Genomic DNA, 23,423 nt, shown 5'->3' with positions numbered 1-23,423 from the left:
GAAGAATTTAGATGTTTCACTAATAACAATTAATTTATTTGATGCATTGGTTCATTTTAATGATGTTGTCAAGATAGTAGAATTATTACATTCTACTGTCAAGTATCTATCTACCTCAAATATGTCATGTCAGAAAAAAATACTTTCTAAGTCTGGAGCTCTGCACAAATAGCCATAACAACCATGCAACAAACGTGTCTGCACCTTCTGTGTAGCCAGACCAGCTGAGAGGAGTGAGTAATGCTGATGGGTGTTTAGCCATGTGAGAGAGGACACGATGGGCTTCATGTTATCAGTGAATGACTTTCCCCTGGCCTACTGGAGATTTGTTGGCATGTTGTTGGAGATGCTTGTTTTTTTTCCTTTGAAGGTTTAGTTGCTGTTTGCCTTTCTAAAGGTTTGTCCATTTCAGAGCTGTTTCCTTTCACTTCCTTGCTTGTGTTTTGACAGGAAATTGTGTGATGCCTTAGGCTTGGGGTTTGTTTCAACGTACTTGCTTTCCACCAGTTTTGGGGAAAAAAGTATTTTTATATTGTTTAGCCCTTTGATTTTGAAAAAGTAAAAGTTAAATTCAGATGAAGGCTGTTTACATTTGAGAACAGCTGTTTTAAGAGAGAGGTACCAAAGGGGAAAAACAGGTCAGATATTGTTAATTCGCTGTTCACCCATTTCAACATTTAGACTCAACCAGTATTTCTTCTTTAAACCTTTTTAAAATGCTTCTTCTTACAATGCGCAACAATTATTCCCTTTCATCGCCTGTTGTATTTGTGCTGAATGAATATGAAATTATTTAGGGAAGAAATGTTGAGTACAGAGTGAGTGAACCAAGAGGTATCATTTGTGCTTTGGGGGTCAAATAGTTTTTGTCTACATTCAGTACGATGTGCTATTTGCATGTTGTGTGTGTGACACGTTTGAAAGGTTTGAAAGTACATAGGTTGCTCTGAAAGTTATGCCTCCTATTTATTTTTAAAGAAACTACAGTAGATACAGAGAACACAATAACTATTTGAGTGAGAAAACTCTCAGCTACACTATTTTTTCAGCATTACCACCATTAGTTATGTTATCACCATTAGCTATGCACTTCGGCCAGTGGTGGACATAAGCCTTCCTGCCACGCTTGTGAAAATCTGCACCAGTAAAGGTGACCTGCTGTCAGCACTGCAGAAATGCACTGCTCACCTTCTCAGTGTGCTCGCAACCACTGGTTGGGCTCCGTAAACATTCAGAGAGCATCAATGAATGTCAGTGGGTGCCATTTTTTAAACAGGAATTCATTTCCACCCCTATGGTTTATCTTCTCTTCCATGTCAGATGTCATTTTGTCAGACTGCCCTCTGCTGCCACCTGCCCCATGGCAACAGAATGTAGCAGAGTATTGGTAGCTGCCACACCAGCAGTATTCATCTCCCTGACATCATGGACCAACATAATAGAACAGGAGGCATTGTTTTCAGTGGGTGTAATATGGAAGAGTGTGTTGGATATGCTTTGGGTGCATGTGATACGTATGAGGGTAGGTTATGTTAAAGCAGGCACCAGAAGTGGAGGTGATGGTGATCTTAATGTGAGGAGAGCTTGCATTCTTCTAGTGAGAACAGTGAGTCTGTTAGCCAGCCAAGTTCTGATCCCCTGTTTGTAGTGAATTACTGACTGCCTTCTTCCTTTACAATTTATTTTCTTTTCTTCCTTTGCAGTCTTTTCCCAAGTCCATCTGGATATGTTTTTACAGCTAATAGCAATTTTCTGGCAAAGAGTGTAATTTTCTAAAGGCTATTTTGTGGGGGTTTTCTTTGTTATTCCTTTTTTCTTGATACCTCTCTAAATCTGAGAGGTAAGAGAACAGTTCTTTCTGAGGTTAAAAAAAGGAAAGAAAAAAAAAACAAACAATAAGCCCCCATCTGGGCTAGTTCGAAATGATTAAAGGAGGATCTTTGTTTTCAGAGTGTAGAGCATGCATTGTTTGGACTCTGTACAGGTTTTTATTCGCATTGAGTGGTAGTTGAAGGGATAGCTAGACCACCTGCCATCTGTGATACTTATCAAAGAATCACAGAATTGTAGGGGTTGGAAGAACTAGAAGACTAGAAATAGTCTGCTGAAAGGAATAAAAAAGTGAAATTGTTTATATAGTTCTAACAACAAGATACTGCTGTAGTAAGAGACCTAGTAATTTGTCTTTAGAGACTTTTTTCAATAGAACTGTTAATTTTTATGGGCTTAGGAGTACCACCTCAAGTTCGTAATACTTCAGAGACTTTGTAAGGCTTGACCAGTGTATGAGAAAAGAGTTTCTGCAGCAGGCCACTACTCAGTTGCTTGCATAGCAGGGTTTTAGTTGTTTCTTACAGCTTCGGATATGCTTAATACAGCACAGATAAAATTTGGAATTTTCTAGGGAACTGAGCAGGAGTCCAGCTCCAGTCAGTGCATCTCTGCATGTCTGATTTCATCTTTAAGTAGTCCATAATGATGAAGCAGTGGTTACTTCAAGTAATCAGTGATGGGTTTGTTCTTAGTTGTCTTTCAATTTTAACGTTCACGAACATGTGGCTGTATGAACCCTTCCATTTTTCAGGCAGTTCTGTCTGAATAAACACCACTAATTCAGGCTGTTCTGTAAATTCAGGTCTGATGAATACCAGGAAAATCTAAATAGCATAGATGCTTTTGTGCAGGTATTCTAAGTGCTTCTAGAGGACTTGGATCCTAGAGACATGTATAGCATAGTGCACAAGCACAGAAGATGCATTCAACTAGAGCATTCCTCATGCTGTCGTGGATTTGAGAGATCTGATTTAATGCTGTCTTAGCAATCAGCATAAGTCACTTGTATTTTAGCTGTAAAACTACTATTTGTTGTATAACAGAATCTGGATACTATTTCAATTTATGTTGTTGTTTCTCAGGAAAGCAGCAAGTGCCATCTCTGGTTTTTAAATGTTTTCATCAGCTGTCGGTATGTGGGGATAACCAGTTTTCTACATGTAGCCAGTGAACCAGAAAGAACTTAGTTTATAGAAAAGATCTTCATTACTTAACCTTTGCTGAATTAAAAATAACGTGCTTCTGTTGATGTGGTTACTGAGTGGGTTCCGATGGCCATGTAATCACAAGGGAATTCTGGGGTGTTTGCTGATGTCATAAATGCAGAGATCAGTCCTGTCTTCAAATGCTAAAAGGATATCTTTCAATACTAAAGTGTAAAATACTGAAATAATGCTGATACTGAGGCAATTCATGAACTGACTTCTTCAGACTGATAGGCACTTAAGTTTTCAAAATTTATGTGCGGTCTAGCACACAGACATAATGACTGCACTTGATTGCCCAGCTGGTGCATTTGAAATAACTAGTGATAAACTCAATACTACTGAGTCACTGAGTATTAGAATCTGAAATTTTCTAATGTTTTGTATCACTCACCAGCAGCAAATTCTTCTACTGTGGTCCATGTATTTCCTTCCTGCCGGTTAAGATTCGCCTCATGCTCCTAGTCACTGAAGAAATCTCTTGGATTTGGTTTCTTATGGTCTTTTTGTATGGATGTTAGGTTCTGTTTAATAGAGAGAATCTGTCTGTGAGAATGTATCAAACGATAGCAGCATTATCATCCTGCATTTTTATTTAAACAGAGAAAAAGGCTTCAGTTGCTACAGAGCTTACATGTTGACTTTGGCCATGATTGACTAAGGTAGTACTCTTAAAGTAAAGAAAAAGAAAGTGCAACATTCCTTTTTAAGTTTCAATACTTCCATTTCAATATTTCCAGGTTTCCTTTTTTTTACCCCACCTCTTCTAACTATTAGAAATGTTTCCTGTCCCATGGTGATCCTTTGGAAAGGACCTTAGTTCCTTTAGGTAACAGGGAAATCAGCTGCTTCCTTCTATTAATTAATTAATTATTCTTCAGTTTGATTCCTCTGTAGCTGTGGTACAAGCAAGAGCCAGCCCATATCATCTGTTCCCAGTAGGGAATGTCGGTGTTCATCCTTACACTTGGCAAAGTTGCATCTGAGCCTGTGAGGAGTTAACAGGAATGATCTAATTCATATTTAAAGGTAGATGTTGACCAATGACAAATAGAATGAGAGTAAGATCCGCACCTGTGCTTAAGTTGTGTGTTAAATGTGGTCCAGTTGTATTTGCTTTGTGCTGTTTCTGCAACAGTGTGGGCAGGCTAGAATAAGGAGATAGTAGAATTGTGGGATTATTCGAGTTGGAAGGGACCTTTATGGGTCATCTAATCCAACTCCCCTGCAATGAGCAGGGGAATACCTTTAGCATAATTGTTTTGGATGCCAGCTATTTTACTAGCTACTCTCAAGGTGCCAGCTTAAATTTCTCTTTCCTTATTTTATAAACATTATGTTGAAGGCTGGGTTTGACTTCTCTAGGAAAAAAAAGAAAAGTAGATACAAAACACAGTAATATCAGCTTGTTTTCTCACTCTTTCAAAGCCGAAATTCCAAATTAATATCAAGCAAGACTGCTTGCAGAGAGGCACCGTGTCCTGCACTGTCATGGCATAGCTGGCTGGAACCAGCCCCACAGGCTGTGTCTGCAGCACCATCTCCTCGGATTTCTGGAGTTCTGCTGCTGGCAGCTGGGCATGGCCCTGTGCAGGGCTGCCTCAGTGCCATGCTGGTGTTCACAGCTGGCAGCAGGCTGCTAAAACTGAGCCACTTGGCCTTGGGATGAGAAATCCTGCTGTGAAGTAGAAAAAAGTCTGTGATAATGATTAAACTGGTACTGCATGATGACAGCTTTAGGAAGCCCTGAAGAGATGAGAGTCAGGGCAGGAGTTAGGTATAACTACTTATTAAAAGGAGGTATAACTACTTATTAAAAGGAATGAAGACTTACGTGTACCTGGCTGCGTTAACCGGTGCTCTAATTGCTTTATTCAGAAAAAGAAAAAAGGAAGAGAAGTGAACTTTAGCTAGGACCTTCCTTTCCTAACTCTGCCAGCTGAACCTCAGTCGGTCCAAGTTTTTGGTGCTTCCTTGTTGCAGGTGTTGGTTTTTGTTTTTGTTTTTTGCTTTGTGGAGAGGGTTTTTCCACCAGAAAGTCAGCTACAGAAATGCTGGAGTCTGGAAGGATGCTCTGTGTTCAGCTGAGCTGTGTTCGGTGTGCTTTGTGCTCTGTTGAATTGTTTGCCTGGAGGTCACCTGGCTGAGGTTTATTAATTGGAATGTCAGTTATCTGTGACTGTCTCGGTGTATGACAGTGATGTAATTTATACTGGGCACTTTTATGCTGTGCTTTCCACTTAAGCTTTTCTTTTTAAAAAGAAATGTGCTGCGTATTCTGAGACCAGCAGGCTAGTTTGTCCTCAGCTGGTACCTCAGTGGCTGTCCAGTCCATTGTCACTGAGGTGCTGATATATGGCCTTGGTGTGTTCCATACAAACTTCGGTGACACGGACTGCACATGCCGGACTTCATGTAAATTTTTGGAGGACTGGTTGCTCTCCAGGTTGCTGTAAAGCACCTCCAACCACTGCTAATTGCCTCATATACTGGATACCATTTTTAACTCTAGTCCATTTGCCTTGGTAGTTTGCAAGGTCTTCTTTCAGAGGATGCTTTGCCTTTATACTGAACAGAAGCTGTATGCAGAATATGTGGATTTTTGCCCTTTTCTAGTCCTTTTGTGGACTGTCTAGCCTACAGGGGTGGATCTGAGCTGCTAATGACTTTGTCTTTCCCAATTAGACCTCCATACCACGGTGTCATAGAAGACAGGTGGTAATTCCGTCTACCTGGATGGCACCTGCAATCTTTCTGCATCATATGAGCGTTCTGGTTACACATCTATATCTGAGACACTGAAGGGCTGTTTCAGCAAGGCAGGAGGCGTCTATCCTAGAGAGAGGAGGGAGTTGCCGTTCTTCATTTCCTCACAAAGTGAGGGAAAGGAGAGGAGGAGGAGTAGGAGGGGAAAGATAAAATTATTGTCTTAATGAGATCATTTCTGGAGAACTGGGAGATGGCAGCAATACATGGGTCAAATACCAAATTAGACTTTAGGCCAGTTTTGCTCGATTATTCTCCCATGCAAAGAAAACAACGTTGCTTTCCTCTGTTGCTGTTTGCTGTCCTTAACAAGCCCTGAGTTTGCTAATCCTGTCCAGTAGCTAAGCACCCACCAGCTGCTCAGTCACTGTCTCCCTAGCCCTACAGAGAGAGATGGGAGAAAACTGGAAGAGCCAAAAGGAGGAAAAAGTCATGGATCAAGATAGCAGCAGTTTAATTAAAATGAAGGATGGAGGAGGTGGGGAGGAAAGCAAGTGACGCAAAGACAATCACTCACCACCTCCCACAAGCAGACTGATGCCTAACCAGTCTCCAAGCAACAGCTACTTTAGAAAGATTCTCTTCCAGTTTTATTAGTGTGCATGATATTTACATGGCGTGGAACGTCCCTTTGGTGTGCTGGGGTCACTGTCATACTGCTGTTCCTTCACAGCCTCTGGATGGGCAAGGTGGGAAACAGAGATGGTGTATAAGCTTGATGCTGTGTAAGCACTTCTTAGCAATGGCTAGAACATAGATGTGTTATCAACACTGTGTTAGTCACAAACCTAGGAAGTTAGTAAAGTCCATCTAAGCCTGACAGCGTAATGGGGAAACAATAAGTTACGCAAGTGGTAGAGAGAGAGTAGATAAAAGAACAAATACTGAACTCTCTCCTACGTGTGTTAGCATTAGTAAAGCAAAAGAGCTGGAGGCTAGTCAAACATTTAAATATTTGCTAAACTTCAGTGTATGAGAATTTCTATCCTTGCAGACAATGATATGGTCATTGTGTTTGGAATGAAAAGTGCATGCATTTGGTTTGATTCTTCAAGTGGTGGAATTACTCAGAGGCTGCAGATAAGAAAAATTGATAAAAAATATGAAATGTTAAAAAATAATAAAAAAAGAGAACTAAGAAGAAAGCGTGAGTGACCAAAAGCTTCTAGGCTAAGGCAGAGATGAATGATAAATGCTGTTAAATATCATAACTTGTATGTTCTAGCATTTCTATTAGCACTGTTTGATGAAGAGAGGAAAAACAACATTTCCATCATTTTGGAGTATGTTCCATAACTTTGTTTCTTTTTCTCCTTGGCAGATGGATGCCTTCTAGCCAATCGGCGAGTCCTGCTGCTGCCTCATGTCTGGCAGCATCTCTGAATGATCACATGACTCTTGATATGGATGCAGTCCTGTCAGACTTTGTTCGGTCCACAGGGGCAGAACCAGGTCTGGCCAGAGACTTACTAGAAGGTAAGCTTTCAGGACACAACTATTTCCAATGCCTGCCACTTTCTTAAAGCAAGAACCAGTAATAGAAAGAAACTCTAGCCTCTGTTGACAGGCATTTTTTAGTATTTTGGTTAGTAAGCCAACTCTTGTAGTAAGTTGACCATAGACATCATCAAAGTAGTTGTTTTTGGCAAAAACCTTGAAAAGTTCTTAGTATGTTAAATTGCTTGTTTTAACTTACTGACAGTCATTCCCCAGGGAATAGGATCGTAGGCCTTTAGCTTAGGTTCGTAATTTTTAGCTGTCTGAAAGCAGTTTTAAATGTTTTGAGTCACTGGCCAAAGCAGTTGAGCCTGAAATGGTTGTACTGTAGACAAACCAGAGATGTTTTGGGGTCCAATATACATGCCTAATTCCAGCTTGATGGAATGGGAGTCCAATGGCTGCTGTGTTTAAAACATCTAAGAGACTGTATCAGAAAAATAGCTGTGTCTTTTTAGTTATTTCATTGTAGCCTTAAGTTAGAAGCTTAAAAGTGGAAGAACATCTTTGATTTTGAAAGCATCTCCTTTCTTTGACTTTTGGTGAAAATCACCTGCATCTCTCTGTCTAGTAGACAATTAGTAAATCCCTGAAGTTTTTTTTCTTTTGAGCTTTGTATAGAGTACAGTTACTTGTCTGACCAGAACGTGCTGCTTACTGTGTCTGACACAAATTCCAGGAAGTGTCCATTCTTGATTTGGAATGAAGGTACAGATGAAAAAGGTGCTGCATTCAGTGGTTCCACACAGAATCACAAAATTGCAGGGGTTGAAAGGGTCTTCAGTAGGTTGAGTCCAACCTCCCTACCAAAGTAGGTTCTCCACAATAGGTTGCACAGGTAGGCATTCAGATGAGTCTTGCATATCTCCATAGAAGGAGGCTCTGTAACCTCTCTAGACAACCTATTTCAGTGCTCCATCACACTGTAAAGATTCTTCTGCATGTTTGTATGGAACTTCCTACATTCTAGCTTTAGGCCATTACTTCTTGTCCTATGCTGTGCATCACTGAGAAGAACCTGGCCTTTCCGTTTGCCTCCCACCTCTCTTCAGATATTTACAAACATTAATCAGATCTCCCTCCCTCAGCCTTCTTTTCCTCTGGCTGAACAGACCCAGGTTACTCAGCTTTTCCTCATATGGGAGATGATAAAGGGCCCTCTGCTGGACTCCTCCTAGGAGATTTCTGTCTTTTTGGAGAGCCCAGAACTGGACTCAGTATTCTAAACATGGCCTCATCAGGCAGAGTAGAAGGGGAGGATCACCTCCCTTGACCTGCTGACCGCGCTCTTTTTAATGCACCCCAGAATCCCATTGGCCTTCTTGGTCACCAGGGCACACTGCTGGTTCATGGCCAACCTGTTATCATCCACCAGAACATCCAGGTCCTTTTCCACAGAACTCCTCTTCAGCAGGTCATTCCCTAACCTGTACTGATACATGCACCCCCAAGTGCAAGACTCTACACTTGGTTTTCTTAAACCTCATCTGGTTTCTCCCTGCCCAGCCCTCCAGTCTGTCCTAGGTCTTGTTGAATGGTAGCACAACCTTCTGGTGTGTCAGCCACTCCTCCCAGCTTAGTATCATCAGCAAACTTGCTGAGGGTGGACTTTATCCCTTCATCCAGGTCACTGAAGTTGGGCAGGATTGGACCCACTACTGGTGACGTGACTAGTTCCTTCAGTTTGTTTGTTTTTTAAACATAAAAATAAAAAATCCTGAATTGATTCTAGCTTGTGTATGTTTGGCTCTTCTTGACAGCTATTAGTATCATGGAATAAAAAGTAGTATAATCAGTTTCTGTTAAGTTTTTGGCAAGTGAAACATGCAGAGCTGGAAGCCTCGATTTTGTATTTTCTCTATCATTCAAAAGAATGTATAAAGAATTCCTTTGGTTATGTGAGTATATACCTTTCTAGTGTTACATATAGAACAAAGTTTGCCTTTTGGCAGTCACATTATTTATACTGTTGCTTGTATCTTTGGCTATGCTTTAGTGTAGTACAAGGAGCTTGTGGTCAATACATGCTTGCGCTGACATTTCAAGATAACAAATTCTAATATTCTGTGTAGTTGTTTAACTGATAAGGAGCTCACATTTCACAGACTCAAAAGCATTTGTTCAGTTCTTTGAGAATTTTGCTATGCACATCTGAAAATAGATGTAAATGCAGACTTTAAAAGCTGCATCAAAAGTAAAAAATTGGCTTTGGTTTTCTTAGTTCTACATAAGAAATTAAAATCAATTTCATGCTACTACAGTGTCTTTTAAATACATTTGTGAAAGTCCCACAGCTGTCTAATCAGCTATTCATTGGTGGTTAAAATTGCAATAATAATTGCTTAGTTGATATTTTTCCAATGAATAATGTTTCATTTCTACTTAGTCTGAACGGCCAGTTCTGGGCTGCTTGCTGTTTTGTATTCACGTGGTAAAGCTGTGGGAACTTAAAAATGTACAGACTTAAAGAATAGTCAAGGAAAGATGTGGGGGCGGAAGAGGCTTAACACTTAACAACACATGCAGGTACACTATAATATGTCATCTGTCTTGCTTTTTAGGGTTTCTTGAGTTTTTGGACGTTTTAAAGATCCTTTGTTCCATTACAGTTTATTCTCATACATTGGTAGATTTGTAAGCAGCACAGCTTTCCTTCTGAAGAAAGCTTTTAAAACTTGAGATTACAGTCTGATAGGTCATAGAGCCATGTATCATGAGCAATTCACTGATTTTTTGTTTTTCATTTGGCTGTATATTAGAATTGAAAAAATAAGATGATTTTCCAGCATGGCTCTGGGAAAATATCTGTTTTCAGTGCCTGGGTAGCATACATTTTTATGTCATTGACCCACAGAGTTTTGATTAATCCTGTTTTGTCTTTAAGATGAGGATTGGTGGGAGACTTCTTAATTCCTCCCTTAATTCTCCCCTTCTTTGTAGCAGTATCAATATTTTTTTCTGCTCACTGTGTGCCATCATGTCTGAACAGTAGCTGAGTGAGCTATTTCTGGGCTGAATTCTGCAGGTGATCTGTCTCCACATCAGAACCTGTATTCCATCAGGAACTGCAGTACTTGTTGAACGTAATAGTTGCTGGCAGTGTTTAGTGCATAGTACAATTCATGCTTGTTTTTGATTGCTTTGTTCCTCTTGGTACCTTTCTGTATGTTTTTTGTTGAAGGGCTTTTTCTTCCTCAGCACTTCTGGCATTTGTTGCCTGAATGCTGCTGTGGACCACTTAGGCTATTTTTATCATTCTTTTTAATTAAGAGAACAGCTTTTTACTTACAGTACTAAAATTCATAGTTGCTATTATGGGTGAATTATTAAAATGGGAAGCACATTTCTGTTAGCTTAGTCATGACTACAAGACTTTTCAATGCTCCTTCTTGTTGGTCAAGCCTCCAGGGAGGCGTCTTGGTTGACAGCACTTTACACCTTCTCTGGTCTTGCAGAGACTTTGAAGTAAACATCCAATGAGAATTAACTTCTGAGAGCCTGAACGTCAAATAGGTGTCTTCAGAATCATGGCATCTCCAAGACATCATAAATCCTCCAAATTAGGAGGCGAGCAAAGAACAAGGAATATGTCCCTGTGGAAGTAAGGGACACCAGAAACTATTTACTGTCTGTACCAGATAGTAAAAAAACAAAACAAACAAACAAACAAAAAAAACCCACAGGTTGAGGAGAGTGTGAGCGCAACATCTGTCAGCAAATTACAGAGTAGGTAGAATGGCTGTGGCAGTTGCTTGGCTTTCTGAGCAGCATTTGACTCTGGAGACCTGGACACTGGATCTGATGCTATACATTGTGATGGTTTAGGAATCGGTTGCGCTTGAAGCAGATCATTTCATATCAAAAATATCTCATACAGACCTGAGTTCTTTGCTCTTGTGTGATTATGAAGACCTCGAACACGCGTGTGTATGCGGAATGCAAACACACAAAAGTTTATTCAGTGAACTTATCTGAAAGCAATAGCTTTTCCAGTACTGTAAATGTCATGCGAACAGCCTTTCACGAAATTCCTTGAGACAGAGGCTTTCTTTTGGACTGACTGTACACTAAAGCACAGAGTGAACATTTACATCTTTTTTAAGTTTAAAATCACTTCATAAAATAGTATTCAAATCCCTCAAGGCATCTTGGGGACCAAGTCCGTATTGTCGTTTCTTTTGCCAGTTCTTTTCCATTGTGTCTTCTTCCAAAATACATTTTTTCTAATTTTAAATTTAGGCTTGCTGGTATTACTATCCTGTCTTTCATGAGGATATTACTAATTAACAAAACTGGATGGCTGAAGGACAAGCAAATACTATTTAAATTTGACCCAGTTTGGAATAGACAGGGACAGTTTGTTCTATATTACTATAAAAGAGTTCCTTCATTAAATTGAAACATAAAACCAATTGTATTTTCATTATATTAGCCTTATTTTTGAAAATTAGAAAACCAGAAAAGCATTGTATTCTGTTGAATCCTCCTAATGTGTAATGTTGTGGCATCTGTGAGTTACATGTTTCTACTCAGTCTTCCTTACTTGGAAGATCTGTTGCTGCTTCCTACAGGTCAGTACCACTATTTCAGGTGTCTGGTTTTGGTACGGACTTTCCTTTCCTCCATTGTGTGTTTCAGTGGTTAGTGTTTAATTGCTGAAAATATATACTGAGCTTTAAATCTCATTCAAAATACGCTCTTCATACACTTTTACAGCGGTAAAACTGATTCTATTTAAACGGTAGCAGTAGCTTTGTTTTGAGAATAATTGTGTTCAATATTGATTTTAATAGCTAACCAGGAGCACGCACTTGCCTTTATGAAAAGAAGAGTAAGTTAAAGCATTGTTATGGCTGTCTGGTCTAAAGCTCTCATGATGTCCTTCTGTAGTCACAGACTTTCTATATAGGCATGGGTAAGCATAGAGGTTGCTAAGAGATCAGGTAACAGGTTAGTTTTCAGACAGCAGGAGGTATGCAGGCAGTGATCACGTGATTAGTAAGGAGGATAAGGGATTAGACAGGATGAGATGTCTATAGTACTGGCATTTCAATACAACATCAGGTGAAGGAGATCTGTGAAATTCAGTGTATGTAATAATAACGGAAAGAAGAAAGAAATTAAGCTGCAGCAATAATATATATTTAAGTGAGAACCTGTATGTACTTACGTAAGTGGTTTTGTTCGTTTATATGACTGTGTTCAGCCCTTATTTGCATAAACAATAGTATCTTTGCTTTGCTTTTTCTGCTTGACTGTTTGTTTGTGTCATATTTAACCATTACATAGAAATAATTGATATCTATTTCCAGCTTTGTGTGGAACTTAATTGAGGTGTGTGTAGTTCAGCATTAATAAGAATCAGGAGATTGGCTGAGTCATGGAATGTGTGTGTTTAAGAGACTGACCCATGGAGGTTAAGAGAAGCAGTAGAAAGATGTTTTCTTCTGAGAACAGCAGAATTAAAAGAAAAAACAATAATAACAAAAAAAAAAAAAACCAAAAAAAAACAAAAAAAACCCACCACAACATAATTGGTGGGGAAATTTACAATGTTGTCATATGATTGTACAAAACCATCTCTCCCAAAATAGCTTCTTATTCTTTCCCTCAGGCAGTTCCTTTTATAGTTCTCTTGTGGAAGACTTGGCAAAGGAAGAAGAAACCGAGTAGCTATCAATGTCTTATTCCACAGAGATCAAAATTGTCATTTCCAGCTGTCTGTTCATCTTGAGTGACTTTGCAATCAAGCAGGAAATGGGAAAAAATTGTGTCCTTGCTATGCTATTGTTTGAACAAAAATTAAACTCATTTTAAAACATGTGGTGTAATACTAGCCTGGTTTTACACCCAAGTTTTTCAGAAAGAATGAAGCTGATCTAGAATTCCTTTCCTTTGCCTGTCATTATCCATGTTAATCTGCATTGTGCCAAATAGGAAGAGTTGATTTCATTTAAAGTCAACTTGTGTGTTGTTCTATTAGCAGAATGGACATCCTCAGGTGGAAAAGAAGATAATGGTAAACTTTCTATCTTAAATGATTATCCGGTTGAGGGAAGGTTTTTTTGTTGTTGTTGTTGTTTTTTTTTTTTTAAAATTAATCTGTTCTGTTAATTGTTCACTGGTCACTCTATGTTGATAAGAACTAAGAATCTGTTAATTGTCTGGAAAATCAGAGGCTGTTTTCTATTTCTCCAGATGCCTTTCTGTATTAGTCATCTTTTATCTCTTAGTTTTAATAAATAGAGGAGATGGTATCCAGTGAAAGAGAAGTAACTGAAGAGGTAAAAGAGTTTTTGCAGTTGGAAGGGGTGTTCCTTAGCTTTTTCTCATCGTATTTGTTTTTACATAGCTTATAATTCTGAATTGTACCTGCAGTCCAAATTCTAAACATTTGGAGAGAGTCCTGTGAAAAAAATTCTATGAAATAGTGAGGATAAAAGGCCAGAACTTGCTGAGTTCAGAATAGTTCTTGTAACTTCACCAGCACATACAACTAGACACATGTTCCATTAAAGAGTTGAGGTTGTAATGGTTCAGCTGAAACGCGTACCTAAGGGCTCCTGAGTAGCTTTCATCAAGATGCTGGAACGATTGAACAGTGTTGTTTGTTAATAATCTTCACTTCTGGTCCTAAATCTCTAAATGAGATTGATGATCTTATATAATTATGATGATCTCATATAATTATTGGCTATTATAAGCCTGTCAGCCAGCAGCATCACACAAAACACGGAGGCCTACATGTGTTCCAGGAGGAGTCCGGTCTGTCACAAAATGCACCAGCCACATTCAGCTTTTAATTTCCATTGTGCCAAAGGTGAATGCTTTCCACTTCCCTTATGCATCAGGAACACATAAATTAACATCAAATCTGGTCATAACTAATTGAGGCTGATAGGAAAAAGATGAATTTTAAAGGGTTTCCTCTGTTTTAGGGAGCTCAGTCGGTTCACAGGCTTCAGGCCTTACTGCGTTCTCTTGTGAAATGGGATACTGATGTAACTCCAGGAACAGATATGATTCTATAAGAGCTTTAAATTGATTGATCTTGGGCTATGTCTTTGTTTATAAGGAGCACCTGATGGTAGGACTTTCTCATTTTTCCTCTCAGCCTTGCAGCCAACATTTTCAGCTAAGAACTCTTTTCTGCCTTCTTGGAAAGAAGGCAGTAGTGTAGAGATCAAAGCTGTTTTACTTTCTGCTGTGCATAACGGCTCAAAATCTAAGCTGAAAGATGGCACAGAGCATAGATGGAGTAAGAGTCCTGGACTTTGTTTTTAGAAATAAGTTATGTATCCTGCCAAATACCAGATTTGTGTCTGGTGCTTCGTAAATTTCTGCGGCTGTACGTCCTTGCAGGTAGATTTCATTCCCACAGGGAAAGGGCTGCCTGAACTCATCATTCTTGCTGAAAACTCAGTTGCTGTTTAACTTCTTTGTTACCAAGCCACTGTGCAGTCTTGTGTAAAATGCAGGGTCAGTGTAATAGGCTAAATGGGGAGATGATGTTCCTTCCACCTAACAGCTGCTACTTCGTATTTGTGGCACAGCTGCTATTCTAAGAACACCTTTGTATACAGCAGTATGGAATATTTGAGTCACAAGGCAGTGACTCTACACTAGTTTTTGAAGGAGTGAAAATATAGGATTTGTTTGCCAGCAAGACTTCTGTCCTGCAGACAGGGAGACTTTGTTTATTTGGTTGGCTTTTTAATTATTAAAATTATTTTTCAGTTTTTTGAATTTTTGATGTAGGTTTAGTTCTGCAGAAGCTTTGCATTATCTTTAGCAACACTTGATTGTGGTTTGTTTTCTGTGACTTGTAAAATGTACATGCAGTGATAGTAAAATATGTAAGACATGCTGGCAAAAGCATTCAGATTGATACTGTTACACTGCTTCTTCAGTAGTCTTTGTTTTTGGAAAGGTATTGCATTTGCATGCTATTTTCATTAAGAATGAAAAAATGACATTGAAAGTAAAGTAGCTGGGCAAATATTGCCTTCTATTAGAATAGTTAAGAATTCTGAAAGATGTGTTCGTTTTAGTTATGCTGTCATTTTGCCAAAATACTTATTTTCCCATTGTATTTGTCATTTTGAATAATTACCTCCTCTCTTCCTCTTAACTTAGTTTCCTGTTCAGCATCGTTGTCCTCTCTAACCTCTCTCTTCCCCTTCTGCATCATTTTTTTTTCCCTCCATGTTTTTGGTCCTGTTCAACTTCAAGCTGCAGTTCCTGTCCTTCTTAAAATACCCTTTGCTGAAGTACTGTATATGTGTATTGTTGCACACTGACCTTTGCTGTGGTCCTCACTACTTAGAGCTCTCTTAGTTCTCTGTCTAAGGTTGCATCCTTTCTGGCATGCTGTTTATCACTAGATCAGGAATTGCTGGTGACCTTTTAAATGTTCTTTTTAACATATTGGAGTAGGTGGATTTGTGAAGGTTGTGAGTGTGGCTTTGTAATTGCATGCTTGCTATTCCTGCTGATTAATGATGAATGTCCCCTAATTGTATGATGTCTATTGTTAACAATTGAAAGAAGATGAATTTGTTAACTGTTGCAATGCTGCTAATCTATGCTGTTTTAGCAAAAACAGAGACATTAAAAAAACCACTAAATCCTAAATAAACAGCATGTTGCTCAGGTCTTGCTGCATAAGTGTTATGAGTGTTATCAGCCTGAAAAATACAGAATCTAGTAACAGTACAGCCAGTGTGGGCTGCCTAAGGTGTGCCTGAGTTTTGTTGTTAAGGAGTGTGAGATGTGATCTGACAAAGCGCGTGCTCAACTCTGAGCAAGCGAGGATTACTCATGTTGAGGTCTCTTCCACTGAGAGGTCTCTTCTCCTGTTGGCTACAGAGGGACAATGTGAGGTGATGGAACCCAACTGAGGGACAGTGTGTCTTACTGTGGTTGGTGTACTGGAGAGCAGCATGAGGACATTTCACCTCCTGAAAAGGGGAATGCTGAAACACTGCAATAAATTCAAGCAAGTGTGCAGCAGCGGATGGGTGCAGAAGGCCGTGTGTTCTACAGATACAAATAATAGAAAACAAACCAAGAACACACGCAAGAGAGAAAAGAGTTGTATCCATGTCTGTTTGCTGTGCACTTTCAAGGTGTTTATCAACTGTGCATTTTTGTTCAGGAAGGAGCAGTTGTAAATGTTTTTTCCAAAAGCTGATGCTCTAAGTGAGAATGATTTCTCTGTTTAAGTTTGTTCTAAATGCACAGGGGATGGTTTCCAGGCCCCCAGTCTGCTCTCAGACTGTCCTGAGCAGATGTCTTTTTTTTTTTTTTTTTTTTGTTTGGCAGGCAAAAACTGGGACTTGACAGCAGCTTTAAGTGACTATGAGCAGCTCCGGCAGGTGCACACCGCCAACCTGCCGCAGGTGTTCAACGAGGGCAAGTACTGCAAGCAGCCCGAGCCCGAGCAGCCTCCTCAGGTGACAAAGGCGGAGCGGCCCTGCCTGCAGCGGCAGGATGACATCGCTCAAGGTAAGAGCTCTTCTCTGGGGCTTCTGGGGAGCAGCTTTCTAGATGGTCTGCTTGTGAGTTTTGTGTGTCTGCAGAGAGGCTGAAATCACTGGCAGCCAGCCTGTAATCCACGTCACTGTGACAGGCTTTGCAGAGATGCTATGCATTGCATTTTTCAGCTGTCACAGGCTTTGCTTCAGCTCTACAAGTTGTTTGTTTGTTTTTAATGAGCAATTCAAGTACAGAAATACACTATTGCTAGGCAGTCCTATGGTACAAAAGGGAATTAGAGGGTGTCAGAGACCACTACTGTATGTAGTGCTTCATGTAGTACTTTTATACTACATGAGACGCAAAAAAGCCGTTTTTTAATAAATAATCCATATTTCTGCCTTTGCATTCTTTTTCGTAGTATTTGATTAGGATGTATAAAATCTATGAATAAATTTCAGCTTTTAATTTTTGATCCCTTATGGCTCCCCTGAAGAAAGAACATCCCTTCTCAAGTCCCACAAAATAGAAATTGAAACCTTCAGAACTAAAATGAGTCATGTACCTCAGGCAGCAGATTTGTAGTACAGCATCACAAGCATTAGGATTTACTTTTTTTGCATGCAATTCTGTTTCAAGTATTCACTCTCTTGCTTGGATTGTTGAAATGCATTTCTTTTTCATGTTAATTATCAAGGAACTGTAGTTAGCACTAAGGTTAATCTACAGCTCTGACAGCTTCTCAGGTAGGAAAGTAACAGCAGTAGTGTGGTGATTTCAGCAGAGCTTTCTGTGCAGTTGGAATAGAAAGCCTTCCCTTTTCCTGCCAGCTCATCCCTTCTATCAGACGGGAAACATCATCATTGCTCACAAGTATCAGTGAAGCTGTATTTTAAATGGATAACTTCCACCAGTAGAAAAGGAACTGCATTGCTTCTTGTGACTCCTGAGACCATGAAATACAGATAAAGGGAGGAAGAGTAGCACACTGTAGTTGGTAGAACTGCTGCTTTCATCCTTATTAGGATCCAACTCACTTAAAAATCCATATTAGTATACTACCAAGTTTACACTGAAATGTCTGTCTGATGGTTTTGTCTCTGCAGTGGGTTCTGTGGTATAAGTCTGGCTAAAAGTTATGTTGCATGGGAAACTGAAATCCTTCCTGACCACGATCAGAGAGCTATTGCTTACTAAAGCTCTGGAACTGATGTAGGCAGTTTCAGTTATGTCAGACGAAAACAAGAGGCATATTACAATTGGTCTTTGTTTAAAAAATGAAGTTGCTTTCAGAGATATAACTATTTCAGTTCCCTTTAAAATTGTTACCTGTAACATTTTATCAACATCAACAGATCTAACCCTTTTGGTATTACTGAACTCCTGGTACGCACAGTTTTTCTCAATTTTTGTGACTTTCCCGTATTCTAAGTTCAAAAATATATCAGTTTGAACTGAATGATTTATGGTTTTTAACACTTGCAGGGTATTAGTGATTAATTTTTCTCTTACCTGTTTGCTGATACTGAGGACATGTACAGAAAAGTAAAATGACATGGTAGTAATTTTTCTGTTCTTAAGATTCTAATGCTTATTTTGCTTTGTCAGTCCATTATTGGCTGTTTTGTTTATGGCATTTGTCAACAGAGAAGTGAAATCTATCATTTTAGTTAAAACAATACATACTTCTATACCAGACTTGCTATTGTCATTGCTTGTTTTGAACTGTGGATTGATCCTTGGATCAGGATTTTAAAAAATGCTCGTGCCTAAAAACTGAGTTTGTCTGACTTTCATCACAGTGATGATAAAATTGTGTCCAGGTGGATTGCTCTGAAATTAAACAGTATGGCATTTGATATGGAGTGATTGCAGAATACTGTATCTTTTGATTCACAAGTCAACCTAATTTAAGAGTTCAAAGCAATAATTGATCATTGTAAGTCCACCAGTAATTGTTTCTTGTAATGCATCTTTAGAAACATAAGAATAACTTTTGAACTTCTTGAAAATAAAACGCTTTTCTTTCATGCCATTTCTTTACTATTAATCTGTTTTGAAAGAAGGAGAGTGCAGTTCATCTATAATTTGCCATAGGGAATCTATAATGAGAACTAAGCAATCATTGAGTATGGAGAAATAAACCCCCCAAAATATTAAAGAAGTAGAATACATTCTAAAGTGAAAAGACATTGACCAGACTGTCGATGTTGAATGCTTTTCAGTGTGTTCTTACAGTCTATAATTTCTTTGGCTTCTCTACAGAAAAGCGGCTTTCCAGAGGCATTTCTCATGCCAGCTCAGCCATAGTCTCTCTTGCTCGATCACATGTAGCAAATGAATGCAGCAATGAACAATTTCCTTTGGAGATGCCCATCTACACATTCCAGCTACCAGACCTTAGTGTGTACAGCGAAGATTTCAGAAGCTTCATTGAACGTGACTTAATTGAGCAGGCAACAATGGTTGCTTTGGAGCAAGCAGGTGGGTATGGACTTCACATGGCAGTGGTTGGGTTATCTGATATTTTGCTGTTTTTAATGATGCTTCATTTTTGGAATTCGGGTGTCTTGCACAGGAAAAAAAAAATGCCGGAGGAAATACTGTGCTTTGCAGAATGATGCATGCCCTCATCCTCTCTTAAAACTTTATATATTGTCAAATTTGTTTAATTATTCAAAGATAATGCAGAAGGAAGGAATGGAAGACTGATGGAGGAGTCATGTTGGTGCTCTTAATGCTTGTGAGGAAGTGTCATTGCAGTTAACAATTGCAAACTAACAAAGGAAACCTCTTCAAGATCTGTTGCAGCTTGAGAATATTTTTTAAATATGCAACTTGTACACTGATTATTGTTTTTGTAATAAGAAACTGAAGATTGTGAATGTAATAGTGCATTACTAACACGAAAAGTTATTTTTTATATTAATTCATATTTATTAGTAGTTTAACATTTTAAGTTAAAGTTTTAATTTGGATAGATATGGAGAAACATATTTGAAATTACTATCTTTACCTGATGAAACAGAAAGTTTATTAATGAACCATGAAATGAACCCATCTGTATGGACTCAGTGTACTGAGATATTGACTTAAAGGTTGTGTGTCTAAATAAGCCTAAGCCTGGAAGAGTGAAACTTGCAGAGACCACAGATCAGAGAGTGGATGTGCATGTTGTACTTCAGGGAGTGGAAGATACAGGGACAGATGTATTGGTCCAAAGAATAAATCTCATATGGAAGGGTGTGGTAGGACTGAGATACCAGCGTGGATGTAGCTTGCATGCTAGGAAATGGAAGAACAGGCTTTACTAATACAGAACAAAAGGAGATAGAAAACTTAGAGTTAGGGTGCTGGTCTGGAGCCAGCAGTCAGTGGTGGTTTGCCTCAAAACCTTAGACTCTAAAATGCAGTCCAGGATTTGCTTCGTAAGCAGCTCAGTCATTTAATGCAGAAAAGATGAGTAAGGAGGTAGAGAGCAGCAGTCCTATCTCTCATTCACGTGTGTCCAAAATCATTGCAAGTGGCAAAAAGACATGCTTACAGGATTATACCATGGAAACCTGCTTAGAATTTCCTGCTTCTGAGTATTCCTCTCAGACCTCTCTGGCAGTTAGAATTAATCATTTATTCATTTCTTCATGTTACTTGAATCAGGGCAATACCTTGACTCACACTAGGAAAGCAAATTTGCTTTTTAATAAAATATTACGGCAGTGGAAACAACCAGTAACTGTTTTGTTCCTGGCACTTCTCTTAGTGAAGACTGCTGGTCCCCCCATTACTACTTGCTTTGTGACGGTTTCTTTGTGCCTGGAGCCCCTGGTATCTGAAGAGGAGGCTGTCATGACCCTAAAACTTTCTGGAGAAAGAATTCTTCAGTTGAAATGAGTTTAACAGATCAAACAGCAAATACTTAATTTGAAAAACAAACAAAAAAACTCAAAACAAAAAACAAAGCACACCTGTGTTTTCATGTCAAGTGTTGTCATATAAAGTGACCTGTTGTCTGACCACAAATGCTCAGTTTCCCTGTATTGCCTGCCACTGTACACGTGTTGTCTGAAATGAGAAGCATGAATTAATAGGTGTCACTTAGCATCACACGTTTTATTGTCTCTGACCAACAGAGGGCCCAGTTTGACTGCACTTTGGTCACTGACATCAAAACATTGGTGGATAAGATGTATTCCCTGCAAACGACTGTGATCTTATTTTAACAAGAAAAAGAGGAAGACTGTCATTTCAGTAGCTGAAATACTGTTAAGGGAGGAGAGATGTGTGTACTTGAGTTCTGGTTTAAGGGCATAAATTTCAATAGGAGGAGGAAAAAAAAAAGCTGATTAGGCAAGAGAAGGAACAGCAGATTACTGCTAAAAAAACAAAAACAAAAACACCATAGATTGGGGGTGCAAAAATGCTAAATAAAAAAAAAAAAAAAAAAAAAAAAGCCTGTAGCACATTTTGTTTGACATCCCCAAATGAGATAGATGTCTTTAAAAGGATTTAAATTCTGTTTCTACATACTTAAGCACTTGCTACCATTATATCTTTATGTGAAAGGATGTTCAGGTTGCTTCCCACCTGTAGAGAAACTCCTGTTTCACTCAAAAATGCTGTCAGATCATAAACAGAAGACCCAGATTAAGACAGCATTCCTTGGTCTCTCTCTGCTACTGCAGTGTGTCTGTTACTATTTGTGTGATTGCCTTCTGAATTTCTCCTAGACATTTAGAGTTCATCAATGTGTACAATTTATATACTCATAAAAGCATGTGAGGCTTTTGTGCATCTCGTAACCCCAGCTGCTCGTTATTGCCTGGAATGAGGTCAGTGTGCAGGGTATGTGCAGACTGAGGGCTCTTGCAGCAATCAGTGTAGTTCTGCAAGGGAGGATGGCTCAGGTTGTGATAATCTTAAATGAGATCTGAGTGAAAGGAATTACATAATTCTAAGCATTTTACTGCAGCAGGTTGATTTCTGTTACCATACTTGTGCTGTGTGCAGTTAAGGTGTAGCCTGACAGAGAAGCTGCTTGGCTGCAGGGGAGATACTGGCAGCACCCAAACTGCTGTGCTGATGGGCTCTCAAATACATCACGTGGGCAGCAGAGCAGCTCTAAACACAGTGGGGTTTTTTTATTGCTTTCCTTAAACATAACTCAGTGTAACAACTAAACCTGAACCTGAAGACTAATTTTTATGAAGCATATAATGCAGCTGCATATTTTGCCTGTGTTTCACATTCCTGAAAACAAATCCCTAAAGTTATGAAAACGTTTGATTTCAGACTGTTAAAAATTAAGCTTTGATTTTAAAAGAAATGTAAATAAATGCATTTGAGACAATGGGAGCGTTTTCCTAGCTAAGATTTTTTAACAGACTTCCAAGTATATGTCAGGTGCTGGAGTCACAACCATCAGAATTACAAGAAAATGATACTCATTTCCTCTTTTCTGGAATACATTTCCTCTCTGGAATACATGTTTATGTAATTCGGTTCTAGTATGAACAGCAAGTATTTTCTCACACTAAAATGGAATGCAGTAATGTTGTGGAAAAACACATCTCTGATTATGAAATAAGCTGGTAAACTGAGCAGGAGCTCTCTGCTGGGTATCTGTAGCCAGTTATACGTAGTTGTACACTTCTGTGCCATCTCAGTTTATGACTTTGGATTTGCATTCTGGTTGGTAACCTCAGTATTGCTGGTGCATCAGCCCAAAAAGAAACATTTACTTGGTCAGTTTTACTTCTCCAGTTATTTCTACGTGCACAGCTCAGTATTACATTTCAAGAACATCAGTGTATGTGAGTAGTTTTGTAGATGGGCAGTTTTCTGGAAGTACAGTCTACTGGAGAAGTGAAAGAAAGGCTCTTTTTAGCCTTCTTTCCTTAAGGAAACTAAGCACATGTCAGCAAACTGCCTTTTAAGGTATCATTGTAACATTGTTGGTTCTTTTTCTAATTTAAATCTGACGGTTTCAAATAGCTTTCAACATTACATATCATCACTGTGTGACTCTACACAGTACTCACCTTCCTTTAGTACCCATTATGTCATTTTAATGGATGCTTTCTTTTCAGGTCGTTTGAACTGGTGGTCCACAGTGTGTACAAGCTGCAAACGTCTTCTTCCCTTGGCCACAACAGGTGATGGAAACTGCCTCCTGCATGCTGCCTCTTTAGGTAAGGAAGAATGTGTGCATGGAGTCTTCTGCCTGAAATATTTACGAGTTTGCTCTGTGCCTAGTGAAAGCTCAGAAACAAATGGAATGCAAAGAATTCCATTAAAAGTCTGGTTCTGGAGAATATTCTTCAAACTTCACTTAGAGAATTGATTGTTGTAGGCATTCTTGAGGGATGAAGGTGTAAATTTTGTGAGGTGATAACACAAGTATAATTGGAACAATATCAAAAAACCCTTTCCATAAACAGCAGTGTGCGTTTTCCTTACATATGGGGGATTGTCCTCACTGTGGGCAAGGAGTTGCATTTGTTGTCCTCTGGCTTGTGTTAAACAGTTCTACTCATTCCTTCAAGATTTCAACTATATGGAAAACAGACTTTGGAGTGAATTAAAAATTGGACAAATTGTGGCTACTCAGCCTTGAGAAGGGAAAGCTTTGGGGAGAGCTGAGAATGG

General features: G+C 39.1%; 1 protein-coding gene across 7 annotated transcripts in view; it reads left to right on the top strand.

The window, feature by feature from the left end:
- The window catches only part of OTUD7A (OTU deubiquitinase 7A), a 117,520-nt gene that overhangs the window by 71,254 nt on the left and 22,843 nt on the right, over nucleotides 1-23,423 (top strand). For all 7 annotated transcript variants that reach the window (XM_052671826.1, XM_052671825.1, XM_052671827.1 and 4 more), the window contains 4 exons: nucleotides 7,126-7,280; nucleotides 16,626-16,808; nucleotides 19,044-19,262; nucleotides 22,865-22,966. In XM_052671826.1, coding sequence (XP_052527786.1) covers nucleotides 7,130-7,280; nucleotides 16,626-16,808; nucleotides 19,044-19,262; nucleotides 22,865-22,966 — 655 coding nt within the window. In that variant the 5' untranslated portion in view covers nucleotides 7,126-7,129. The remainder of the gene's footprint in view (nucleotides 1-7,125; nucleotides 7,281-16,625; nucleotides 16,809-19,043; nucleotides 19,263-22,864; nucleotides 22,967-23,423) is intronic.

The sequence above is a fragment of the Tympanuchus pallidicinctus genome, unplaced genomic scaffold, assembly GCF_026119805.1.
Source record: "Tympanuchus pallidicinctus isolate F22 unplaced genomic scaffold, pur_lepc_1.0 scaffold12, whole genome shotgun sequence".
Taxonomy (NCBI): Eukaryota; Metazoa; Chordata; class Aves; order Galliformes; family Phasianidae; genus Tympanuchus; species Tympanuchus pallidicinctus.
Note: the sequence above shows the minus strand (reverse complement) of the source record. Positions and strands in the feature narration are given on the sequence as shown.